The 12804-nt window shown below is 41.3% G+C and overlaps 1 protein-coding gene across 1 annotated transcript; it reads right to left on the bottom strand.

The window, feature by feature from the left end:
* Positions 1 to 3283: 3283 nt before the first annotated feature.
* Positions 3284 to 11561, bottom strand: LOC117475241 (calmegin-like). The gene is made up of 6 exons (XM_034121409.1): positions 11480 to 11561; positions 11053 to 11136; positions 8486 to 8605; positions 7038 to 7140; positions 6866 to 6939; positions 3284 to 3468 (listed from the first exon to the last, which is right to left on the bottom strand). The coding sequence occupies exons 1-6, from the start codon at positions 11549 to 11551 to the stop codon at positions 3460 to 3462; spliced, it is 462 nt and encodes a 153-aa protein (XP_033977300.1). The 5' UTR covers positions 11552 to 11561; the 3' UTR covers positions 3284 to 3459.
* Positions 11562 to 12804: the final 1243 nt, after the last annotated feature.

Raw genomic sequence — 12804 nt, 5'->3', positions numbered from 1 at the left:
ATATATATAATAATAATACAAAACTGTCCCAGGTGTAGGGATAGGCTCAGCAGCAGACACACCTTAGTGCAAAGTTAAAGTGTCAGTGGCAATATATATATATAATAACAATCAAAAATAAACTGTCCCAGGTGTAGGGATAGGCTCTGCAGCAGATACACCGTAGTGCAAAGTTAAGTAACAGTGGCAAAAAACTACAGGGAGGAAGGCCTGTTGGATTGAACTAGCTCGGAAAGCTATCCCAGAAGCCCAATCTGAAAGGTGTTTTGCTGTTCCACCTGCCGCGCCATCACGTCAGCCTGGCGCGCCATCACCATGAGCAGCTGTTCCTCCGCTTCCTGGGCCTTGCGTGAATCCACCAGCTGTTCCTCGCGAATCTTCTTGCTGACCATGGCACGCCGGTCCTCATTCTCCTTGCTGGCCTCAGCACGCCGGTCCTCCATCGCCACGATGGTGTCAATTAAGTTATCATCCCGAGCCCGCTTTCCTATGAGGAGAAATATACAAGATCAGATTAATCGCCGTGTAGTTTTATAACATACAGTACTAGGAATTTGTTTACTAGTAGATTGTCAACGGAGACAACATTGGACGGGGTGCAGACAGGGACAGTGTACAAAATGCAGGTGTAAAGTAGAAGATAAGATAGCATCAAATAGCTGACGCTCAAAGTGCCCTTATTTATTGTTTTGTATTTTTTAAGAGTGCTTAATGTATGCTTGAACTTTGTTTTATTTTGTCAAAAAATGATAAGAGTTTTCTTACCGGAAGTCATGTGACCTCTAGCCCGGATGTTTGTGAGAGAGTGAAAAGGGCGCTAAAAGTGTAAACGATGTATTTTCACGGTGTTTCATAATTGTACCAAGAAGGAAATAAACGTGATTAGTGGACATCAGTTCGATGCGTAAAGTTCTTTCAAGACCAGAGTAGTTACAGTGTGTTTGTACATACTTTTGCGTTTGGATGGTGGAAAGGGAGACGAGCAACGGCTGCTGTTGTGATCGTGAGGTGAAAGCACACTTGTTCCCAATCCAGAGAGTTGTCCCGCCTCGCCTGAAACACACGATTAGTGCCATGAGTTAGTGAAGCAAATTACAGCAACATTACACACTTATTCACAAGTCAAAACGTTTTCATAGCGGCCGAGAATGATGTTATTAGCCATGTTATTAGCCATGCTAGGCTGAACTGGCTAACAGTGTTAGCCTAGCATGGCTAGCTCGATCTACTGAGCAAATAAAAGTACATCTGAGACCAGTATTGTGCAGATTAAAACAGTGCAGTGCATGTAGTTTATTTTACCGTCGTCGTCGTTGGACAATTCACAGGCCACTGAAGCCGCCGTTTCAGCGGCCTCCAACACCAGCGTGCCCGAATCGATGGTCGATAAAGTGCCGGAGAAAATACGGTCTGTGGCCGAGCAGAGCATCCAATCGATCATACCATTTACTGGTCTTCCAGCCATTGCCACTCTTGTTATTATGGTCTTTTATCTTTTTGGAGTCCTGCTTTAGTTTCTTTATTTTGTCCCGGCATGAGTTTGCGCTGTGGAAGATTCCCATGTCGGCTAACTTTACCGAACAACGCTCATACATTTTGCAGTTGGAAACTGCCTTCAGTAGAAGCTGCTGGGTCCCATCCTCCGAGTAAATCGCCAGAAGCGCCGACACATCCTCATCACTCCACCGCTCCGATGATTTTCTTATTCTTATTGTTGCCATAACTGCTTTCACAAAAGTACTCTCTCCGTTGGTGCGCTGGGCTAATAATGCAAGGATAATAAAATGGCGGCTTCACAAAACTTTTTGGGAGTTTTACGGGGCGTGGTTTGCATTCCGCCCAGCCAATCAGACATAGGAACCTTTTTCTCCCACGAAAGTACCTGCTCTCTAGCAGGGACGGAAAAGGGGGTAAAAAAGGTTCTGATGAACTAATTTAGTTCCGGCTCTTTTTGGTGTGAACGCGACATTTCAGAACTATTGCGGAACTAAAGTGGGAAAAGTACTGCGGTGTGAACGCGACTATAGTATGTGTATTCACTCTCTGTCCTAAATGGCTTGTTGGAGCTCCTGCCCCCCCCTCCCTATGAGCCCAGTGGCCGTCTGCGAGACAGCGAGACACAGCGAAACCCAGCCCGAACACACACACACACACCCGCAGCCTGGCTGGGAGTTTGTGTGTGTGCTCACACACCGACTCACAGCCTCGCCGCGTCCCGCTGTCTCAGGGAGGAGAAATCGCCGGAGCTGCAGCTGAGAAAAGATTGAGTGTGTGTGTGTGAGGAAGTCTGCGGATTGGTCCATTTGGACCAATCCACGGACGTAACCTAACGGCTCCACGGATTGGTCCATTTGGGTATGGGCACGTCACTGTACCCAGGAAGAAAACAATGGAAAAAGAGAAATCTCCAACGAGGCGTTCTGGGGCAGCATAGACAGGTATTTTCTGTGTTAGAGTTTTACTCGCTACAGGGTGTACTTTGAGGGTTTGTGACTTTGCAGACCGTTTACATGCATAAAAACCTTCATAACACACAAGGGGACGGGTAATAACCAGAAAAGCATGACATGGGACCTTTAATACTTTGTATTTAGTCTCTGGGCATCTATTCTCAAGCTTTGTTTAGTGTCCAATTTCACATATCTCTATTATGTTTTATGATTGTCCTTCTAGTTTTTAAACCTGTGAATAATTTTTTTTATAAAATGTAGGTGGTGGCAACAGTATTATACGCAGTCAAACACCTGATCTGAGATAATAGGACGTGAATTATTCAACAAATAATTTATTATGAAATAATACTCTTAAAGGTAGGGTAGGTAAGTTTGAGAAACCGGCTCGAGATACACTTTTTGTTATATTCCATGGAATGCTCTTAACATCCTGATAGCAATGAATATCTTAAGTGCTTTGACAAAAAATCCATAAAGAAATGTCATCTGTGGAAGCCGTAGTACTGTAAAAAGCACGACCAATCATTTTAGCCGGCCCGGCTAAAATAACTGGATGGCCTACCTGCCTGTCAGCCTTCCATCTGTGCACAAACTTATCTCGTGCCCTCATTGGTCATGTGCGCGTTCGTGTGTGTTGGAGGAGGGGCTCTATAAGGAAGTGGCAGATTTTCTCCGGTTGTGTATTTTCAAATTCTAGCGATCTCGAGCCGGTTTCTCAAACTTACCTACCCTACCTTTAAGCAGGCCAACTTATTTCACATTTTCCAGCACTAACAATAATATTCCCAATGGCAATATGAGTAATAATAATTAAAATAATACATTTTATCTTTATTTCATATGTAAAAACAATTACAAGTGGATTGATATGACATCTCTTCTCAAGAAAATAATAATACAATCACTCCTAGGACATTTTTTTCACAACTTTCAATATGACTTGACAAAGATGTGATTGCCGAGCCTCCTCTTATGTAGCGGTGGTGCTTTCCTCAGATTGGAGTCATCAATGATCCTACACAACGCACACAAACATATGAAATTAGATTTTGTTAGCAGCAACAAGAGTGTGCATTGTAAATTACCGGTTAAAAGTTGTTATTTTCAAAACTCATTAATGGCTCTTTTCCACTGCAGGACCTAGCACGGCTTAGTACGGTATGGTTAGGCCTTGGTTACCCAGGCTCACTTTATGCTGCGTTTCCATTACATTACATGTTACTTGTTAGATGCTTTTATCCAAACCAACTTACATACTCAATGCTGTGGACAATCCCCACAGGAGCAATTTGGGGTGAAGTGTCTTACCCAGGGACACAACGACATGCTGACTGCAGTGGGGTTGAACCTGTGCTCCCCTCATCCGAACACTACTCCACTGCGCCACACGCCTCCCATTACAGTTTAGGAACTGGGGTAGTAACTATAGTAACGCAGTGTAGGTGGGGCGATCAGCTGTTCGGCGGGCGGAGCGACGCTGCGTAAAACTGCCGTGACGTCATCTTCAATGCGAACCACAAAGCCAAAACATCAGCCGTTAGCTGTTAGCACTCAGAGCTCACAGCTCCTCATATCTATTCAGAAACTAGACAAAAGTTAAACAAGTACAAACCACAGACTGTCTGTGTCATGGCGAATACAGTCGCTGCTTTATTTATGTCTGTAGGCCGTTGTTGTGAGTGTGGACGGAGCATATACAACGTTAGCTTATGTAAGAAATTAAAATCAATGTTTAATGACGTAATTTAGTTTAAACATACAGTAAGCTTAAAACTGTTTTATTCTGAAAACATTTCCGGTTAGCATTCGTCTGTGGCTAACGTTGTTGCTAAAGTTTATTTTGAAAAGCTTTACCGGAAGAAGTCTCCGGAATATCAACAGTGAGCTTAACTTCCGGTTTTATGTTAGCAACGATTACAGCCGTTAAAATGCATTAAATAAAAAGTCATGAATGAGACCATGACGAGAAAAGGCGTGTGGAGTTATGCAATAAATACACAACGTCTAAATCCTCTTCTTGGGCGCTCATAGTTATGTGCGATATCGGACATTGGAGAAAGGAGGGCGGAACCCCACGTCACAGCCCCCAGAGAGGAGGAGCGAAGGGGAGATGCAAGCGGGAAGAACCAACGTGTCTCAGTCTCTTTTCCACCGGAACGACTGCGAGACAACAGCTGCAGCTGCTCTCTCCAACTACCTTCTGTTTGTTTCATTACCGCGCTATTTAATTAAAGTACCCATTTGAACCTTTTGAGAGACTCCATTAGTCTCCTTATTTTAAGCTTCTCTCCTGGACGCGAGAACAACGAACAGAAATCAACACTTAGCCTGATCGATCCCATCTCCATTCAGAAAACACGCATTTTAAAAGGTTTTTCGCCTGCCGTCATGTCTGCAGACTTGTCAAAGCATTAATTCATGTTTTTTACTAACCGGTATCAGTATGTTGTTACTTCATCATTTTGAAACGTGTATTAGAATTAAATCACGGTAAAATATGTTTCTTTTTGTTGTAGTTGTAGCCCCCTTGCCAGCGATTCTCTCTGACCATTCAGCAGTCGAGAGTGTTTACGTCACTAGTTTAGCATATTCAGCCTGGTTGTTGGCCCGGTAAGAACCTCGATTTTGGAGGGCCAGAAAAAAGGTGAAAAAGTAGCCCTGAGCCGGAACTACCCCTAGTGGAAAAGCAAGACCGTGCTACGTGCTGCAGTGGAAAAGCGCCATAAGACACATAAAGGCTTAAAACTATTGAAGCATTCACTGACATATTTTGTATTGTGGAATACAATTTTAAAATATAGTTGTGTTCAGGCAACATCATAACTTGTTTGTGTTTATAGAAACGATAATGGTTTTGGGAATTATAAGTCGGTAATAAAAGTCAGTTTATTGCATATGAAAAAGGGCAACATCACATTTTACATCAGTACATAACACTCTCACTTCATTAGAGTGGTGCAGAAACAAGTCCTCAAATAACATTTTATAGCCTCCGTTCCCTGGTCTCGAAGTCAACAGTTTTGGAAAATGTTTATGGTGAAATAAGGTCTATGCTTAACACAAGCTTGAGAGATCTTCCAATTTTGTTCCCCGACATGAAATACATCAGTAAATACTCCACTTGTGAATGTCAGAATTATCTATGTGCCAGAAAAACGGCGGTTGCTTACAAGTGACTAAATGAGACTACAAAACGTCATCACGGTGACATGAGACGGCCTTTAGCTTAGCAGTGGTTATGTGTAGCCATGCAAACGTGATGTAGTTTGTTTATAGCCTAGCTTTAGCTTTTTACTTCTGGTGATTGCATTTACGCTTAAGTGGTGTTAATATGTGGAGATTAAGTCTGAGTTCGAAATATATCTCAAATAATGTATGCACTGTCATTTCCCCACGTAAAGATAACAGTCTGCAATTAAATGGTTGTCTCCTGAGTCCTCCACGTCCTCCATGGCGCACCGGTAACTTTCTCTTTTTTTTCTCTCTTTTTTTTTTTCTTTCCATGTTCCTTTAGGGGCTCCGTATGAAAGAATGTTTGCTACTGATCTTATTTTCTGCAATATACCAAATTCCAATGGGAAAAACCAATTGCTTTTTATCGAGGGAGCCCTTTGTGATACTAACGCCCGGCTCAGCCTACAAAAATACGTCATCACTGCAACAGTCTATTGGCTAGCACTCCTACGCATTGTACGTGATAGGCTAAGGGGAGGGACATTTCGCAACAGAGCTGGCGAGCTAACCAATCAGAGCAGACTGGGCTCTGCTTTCAGACCGAGGGTGAAAAGAGGTGCTGCAGCACAGGCACGCAGTATAAGAAAAATAATTACACAAACTAACTAACTACAAACATGAACCTGAAAATGTGTGTAATATGTCCTCTATAAGTTCAATACGTAAAAAGCTATGTTCGCTACATAAGTTTAGCATGTTATGCAACACGAAAACTGATCTCCTGTGTGAAAATCCTGCGATCTTTTGGAAACATTCAAATGATCACAGTCCTGTTTCAGCGCTGCAGCTGTTTGTTTTTTTTAAAAAGGGGTTGATTTCTATTAGTTGAGTAACAGAGGTTGTCAGTGACATTAAAGGTCACCATGCCAATCATGCGGAAACTCATCTACTCATTGGTGCTCATGTTGAAGTCATGTGATGGTGGTTTAGTTCAGTTATAGCCTAACTTTAGCTTTTTTCTCACAGTGATTTAACTTATGCTTAATAAATCTAAAGTAACTCTCTTGTTGCTAGCAAAATGTGTCTACAATTAAATCTCATTTGATGGATGGATATAATGTACTCTCAGCCTCCAAGGGATGCATTTATACTTTCAAATAGGCTTCTGCACCTTTACAAATAACATTAAAATGACTTTTTCACTCATTATCACCTTCTTATTGTCTGTTGAATCTCACCTTTAGGTCTAGGTCACCCTTCCTCGTGTTACCATGAGTGTCTCTCCTTCTTCCTCTAGCTCTGTCCGCCGTTCCTACACAGAGAGCAGAAGACATTACTCCTAAAACTTCCCCCTCCTGGAGTAAAAATACCTTTTGTGGTACTTGTAATAATCCAATAATAAGACATTACCTTTGATATCCACTGCCTCCGTCTGCTTTGAGAACTCAGGATCATCTGGTTGAGCGTCATCAGACTTCTTATAGTAGTACTCTTGATCTGGTGGTCCAAATCTCTACATGCAAACAAAAACATGATGTAGCTTCTTATAAAGTAGCTGCACCTTTTCTCTAGAGGACCAAATCACACTTAAACACATTATAGAGTTATTTTGCAGGACGTTCATCATGTTGTCACTCCAAAATCTTCACATACGTACTGTATGCTTGGTCACAACCCTTTGTTGTTAATTCTTAAAGCACTGGGTACCTCTTTAGTGCCATATTTCAACGTTATTTTTCAATATGTGGTTGATGATTTGTTAGTCATCTTGGTTAGGTTCACAAAAGGTAGCAAACACACATTTTAAACAATACAGCTACCTAAATTGAATTACATATGTAGGTTACGTACGTAGCATTAGTTCACTTACGTGTCTTTCTTAAAATGGGGGTCACAGGGGAGGGGAACAAGGACCCAAATGCAGAGTAAAGAGAGGCGGTTATCAAAGAATAAACGAAAAGACAGCTTTATTAAATTAAACATTGAAAAAACTGGAGGAGTAGGCAGAGTCAAACAAAAGGAAAAGTGGCAACCAAAAACATTAACAAACAGGGAAGACTTGGAGGACCCAGGAGTGCAGACGAGGGAAATTCAGAATAAAACAGACAAGAAACAAAGAACCAAATAGAGGACACAATGACGACAAACTGACAGAGAACACTTGGGAAGATAAATACACCCAAGACTAATCACCAAGACAAGACACAGCCGGAAAAGGCATCGAAAACACAAGGGGAAGCAAGTGAAAATAATTGGACAATCAAACAGGAGGGAAAACAAAGACAGGAAGTAAAACAAGACAAAATTCAAAAGGACAAAATACATTTCAAAATAAAACAGGAGACCAAAACTAAGATCATGATGATTAGTCAAAATGGACTGTCCTGTGGTTTGTTTGACCCTTCAATCACTAGGACCTGATGTACAAAAATGACCAAACACATTTTTTGGATAACTCTTTTTACTGTCCGGTATGTACCTTCGAATGGTCTATCTTTATTTATGTTTATAGATGATGGCTGGTAATGCCTCGAAGGGAAGTTTTATGAGATTGTCAGCCCTAGCATTTAAATTGGCATGTACCATAACGGAGTCTCAGAGAAACTGACGGCATATTATGCAAGAAGCAGCAAAACTCAAAAGGTTCCATTATTTGACAAGTATCAACTCAAAGGAACCAATACTTTAAAAAGAGTCGGACTCATAATTACATTTTTGTAACACCCCTCGAGGTTGCCCTTACACGTTCAAAATAGATGCTAAAGGAGTACTTGAAGCGTCATAATCTGACACATTCAGTATTGGACAAATAGGGAACCAAATCTACACACACATGTGAATAAAAAAGCGTACTTTACCTTGTCAGGCCACATGAAGCTGACGAAGAGAACGGCTGGAAGTCCAACAGTGAAGACATACACCCCCCAGAGCCAGGGACGCTGGTGGGCTGCCAATAGGAGGCTCTCTATGATACCTGGCTGGAGTGCACATATAAAGATACTGTGTGTAATATTATAAGCAGTGAACAGTAATAGACCCTTTCAAAGTTATAAACATAAACCTTCTAAATGTGTCCCAATTTATTTCCTGTTACAGTTGTGAGTTACATCAGCTCACAGGAAGTAGCTATGGACCCGAACTGTTGCCTAGCAATCCAATTGTGTTGAAATAGCTATATCTGACCTTTTAATGATTTTTCACCATGAAGACCAACCGGATGATTCTCGCTCTCAAATGTTTTTTGTTTTGATAGTTTCCCTCGAAAAGACATTGCCAAAAAATAAGCTTGGTTGCAGTCGAATAGTCAAAAAATAAGCTCCTATCGTCTATTCCTATCGTCTATTCCTTGACCTCTGTGTGAAACGTCACGGGGTTAAGGAATAGTGGATAGGATATTCAAAAGGATTTAGGAGAAGAGACTGCGGTGCTTTGAGAATCCGACTGCACTTTCACTATCCGACGTATTTATGATGCGCCAGCGGACGTCATGAATATGCGTCTGCTGTGGGGAACTACAGTTTTCTATACAGCGGACTCCATGGATGTATAATAAGAACGGCGGACGCATCTAGATACTTTGCACCGCGCTCTTATGGTTTTGTTTTATGCTTTATGAACGTGGACAACAGAGAAACCAATATTTGTCATGACCAAGGTTGAATTTAAATAAAAAAGTGAAGTGAAATTTATGCTCGTCACCCTCCGGTCCTCACGTATTAAACCACATGAATCCCAATACGTTTGATTGTATGAAAAGATCTTAAAATAAATAAGAATATATTTATTATAAACGTGTTAGTCCTTAACATCTATCACTGTGTATATCACCATTAAAACATATTTTAAAAGTTTAAGAAACCCCACACAGCTCAGTAAACACTATGAAATGTTGACTTTATTTGATAATTTCAGTAAAAACTAACGTTCATATTTCTCCTTTTGATTATTATAGTGTTGAACGTTCAAAACAAAGCACTTTGGCAACTTACCACATCAGTTTTAAAATGCTTAATAAGCACCGTAACTTTCATGATATAATTTACCGGTCATAATCGGTTGTTTCCGTGAACGGCCGAATGTTGTGTGACGGCAAATGCTGCGGCCGCAAGGTATTGTGGGGCAGCATTTTCTCCTTTCCTTTCATAAAAGAAGGTCCAGTGTTTCCTAAGCTAAAGGAGGTTATAAAGGAAGTTTCAAACCTCCTTTCCTATCATCTAGACCAGAGAATTCGAACGGCTCTTATCATGGCTGCCACTGAGGTACTTCCGGGTCATTTCACTCTGTTAGGAAGGTTCCTAAGCTAAACTGACTATTCGACTGCAGCCCTTCTCTTTTGATTTCTACAGTGACGTCACCAGTGCTTGTCTGAAAAGTTGAAATATTTTCAACGCTCGGAGGGCCACAACATTTTTTTCTCGAGGTGGCCGCATGGGATAGCATGTGCTCTCTCCACATTGGTAAGGAGGCGTGTGGCGCAGTGGATAGAGCGTTGGTGTTCGGATCAAGGGAGCACAGGTTCAAACCCCACTGCAGTCAGCATGTCGTTGTGTCCCTGGGCAAGACACTTCACCCCAAATTGCTCCTGTGGGGATTGCCCACAGTATTGAGTATGTAAGTCGCTTTGGATAAAAGCGTCTAACAAGTAATGTAATAAAGTAATTGATGCAGCTGTATACAAGTCAAAGATGAAGAGGTAAGGTTAATATTAAAAGATAATAAGGAAATACATGATAACAGGAAGGAGAACAAAACATGTGGCCTAGTGGAAACCATCCAAGCTACAGGTACAGGAAACATGCTTTCTATAGCAGCATTTTCCTCTGTAAAGCACTTTTATATCTGAGCACCAGGTGGGGTAAACACCTGATTACAACCACAAATGGGTGTTTGCCTGGGGCATACTGTTTGACACAACTCATGCTTGCAGTGTAATATATGGAAACAGGCAGCATTAAACTACTTACTTAAAGTAAGTATGTGGAAACAGAAATTGAAGTGTTAATTGCAGAAAACCTTTCAGTGGATTATGGAGTCTCCAAAAGATATTCAAAGTAAGCAATAGTACTAATGCACTGCACTAAAGTAGTTGGAATTAGCAAGTTTACCATAACTGTACGGAAGCACAAAGAAGCAAGTACGAAAAAAGATTCTGGGGATCAATTTTTTAAGTAAGATCTAAATTGTTTTTGTTTTTTGTGTTTATGACTTAAGAACAGGTGACACAAAAGTTTTGTGAGGATAAAAGTTCACTGAGAAAAGAAAAATAATTGTAGAAAAAAATAGTTTTTAACATTTAAAAATTTGACATTTAAAAAAACGTAGCATTTTTTATGTTTTATATGATTTTTAAAAGAGAACACTACTCTCTTTGTGACATTCATCAAAAGACTGAATTCAATTAAAAAATATATCCAATTAAACGTACCTGTGCTGCAGCAAACACAGGTGTCACACTGGCTGCCAGCATCAGACCCAACACAACGCTGATCCCCATGTCTGAAACACACACCTACATGCACACACATTCATACATAAAGATATATACACATACACATATACGTCCAATATACTGATACATCAAACTAAATAATGAAGGGCAAAAAAACTGATTACCATTGTGTTCTATCTCTCCTGATCTAATTTACAAAAGATCAAACTGGGACCGGGAGATAAAGGGCAAACACTGAGAGAAAAAATGATCAACACACACTCCTAAAAAAGGGAAATGAAAACTAGATGCCAGGGATAGGGAAATAAACATGCACAAGGGGGATCAGAGTGGGACATAATACAAAGACGATTTAAACAATAAAGAGACAGAAGTGAAAGTAAGAGAAGCAGATTGTTTCTACCTTTTTTACACAGTGATTTAACACACTTTCCACGCGTTCCTTAAAAGTCACTTCCTGAATTCTTGTCGTCATGTGATGTTGGACTTTGGTCCCTAGTCACTTACTGACATGGCTGCAGAGCACTAGCCACATTAGAGGGGGTTGTTATGGTCACACACACACACACACACACACACACACACACACACACACACACACACACACACACACACACACACACACACACACACTGATGTAGCATTATTCAAAGTAATTCATTCATGCTCAAAATAAATGTTCCATTTAAGAGGTAGTATTTAATAGTATTTTCATGAATCTGCTGATACAGTATATTACTAACAACTAGAAAATGCATTTCCTGCTGAAAATGCGTGCGAATGCTGTTAACTGTGTACATTTGTTGCTGAATTTAGCTGAAAATGCAGAAATAGCTGAATAATGTAATAGTTGAATGGTTTCTGTAGCTGAAAGTAGGCTGAAGGAGTTAAATATATCAGATGTACGTAGTAGTATAAGTTCAAGTAGCATTACATCTATAGGGCTTTTATTTTTGAAGGGGTGTGTGGTTTTGGGGAGTGTGAGGTGTAGAAAAACAAAATGAGATGTCTGACGTCAATAAATGGGAGGTTATCCGATAAAAACAATGGTTAGCGGGGCAAAGGCCTTTGGCCTGTGTGTGTGTGTGTGTGTGTGTGTGTGTGTGTGTGTGTGTGTGTGTGTGTGTGTGTGTGTGTGTGTGTGTGTGTGTGTGTGTGTGTGTGTGTGTGTGTGTGTGTGTGTGTGTGTGTGTTGTGTGTGTGTGTGTGTGTGTGTGTGTGTGTGTGTGTGTGTGTGTGTGTGTGTGTGTGTGTGTCAGTCTGTTGGTGGGCATGTCTGCTCTGATTAGATGATGTCACTCAGGTGTGTGGCCCCAATCTGCCCAGCAACACCATGGTAACTGTGGGGGAAACTTCTCAAGAAAAACAGGACTCAGATACCCCTTTCACACCAACGCAACTCCGGTTCAAGCTCCGTGCTAGAGCTTTTCAGGTTCGGAACCGGTACTTCGGTTTAGCTCCGGCTCTTTTCACACCGCTCAGAGACCGACTGGTGCTGCCGCTGCTGCGTCATGACGTCACAGTTTACGTCGCTGATTTTCTCCCCAACGGAGCTCACCTCACAACAACAACGGGCCGGGGACTGCGTTGCTTTTAATCATACGAAGCCAGATTAAATTAAATAACGACTTCTCCAACCTTATACTTTTCTCCAGAGTGCCGTGGTTCATTGTTTATTAATGTGTTTCAGCGGCATTTACCGACCGCTGCAGTGCCGGCTGCTCTTCC

The sequence above is a fragment of the Trematomus bernacchii genome, unplaced genomic scaffold (assembly GCF_902827165.1).
Source record: "Trematomus bernacchii unplaced genomic scaffold, fTreBer1.1, whole genome shotgun sequence".
In the NCBI taxonomy this organism is placed as follows: Eukaryota; Metazoa; Chordata; class Actinopteri; order Perciformes; family Nototheniidae; genus Trematomus; species Trematomus bernacchii.
This window is presented reverse-complemented; position numbering and strand designations above follow the sequence as displayed.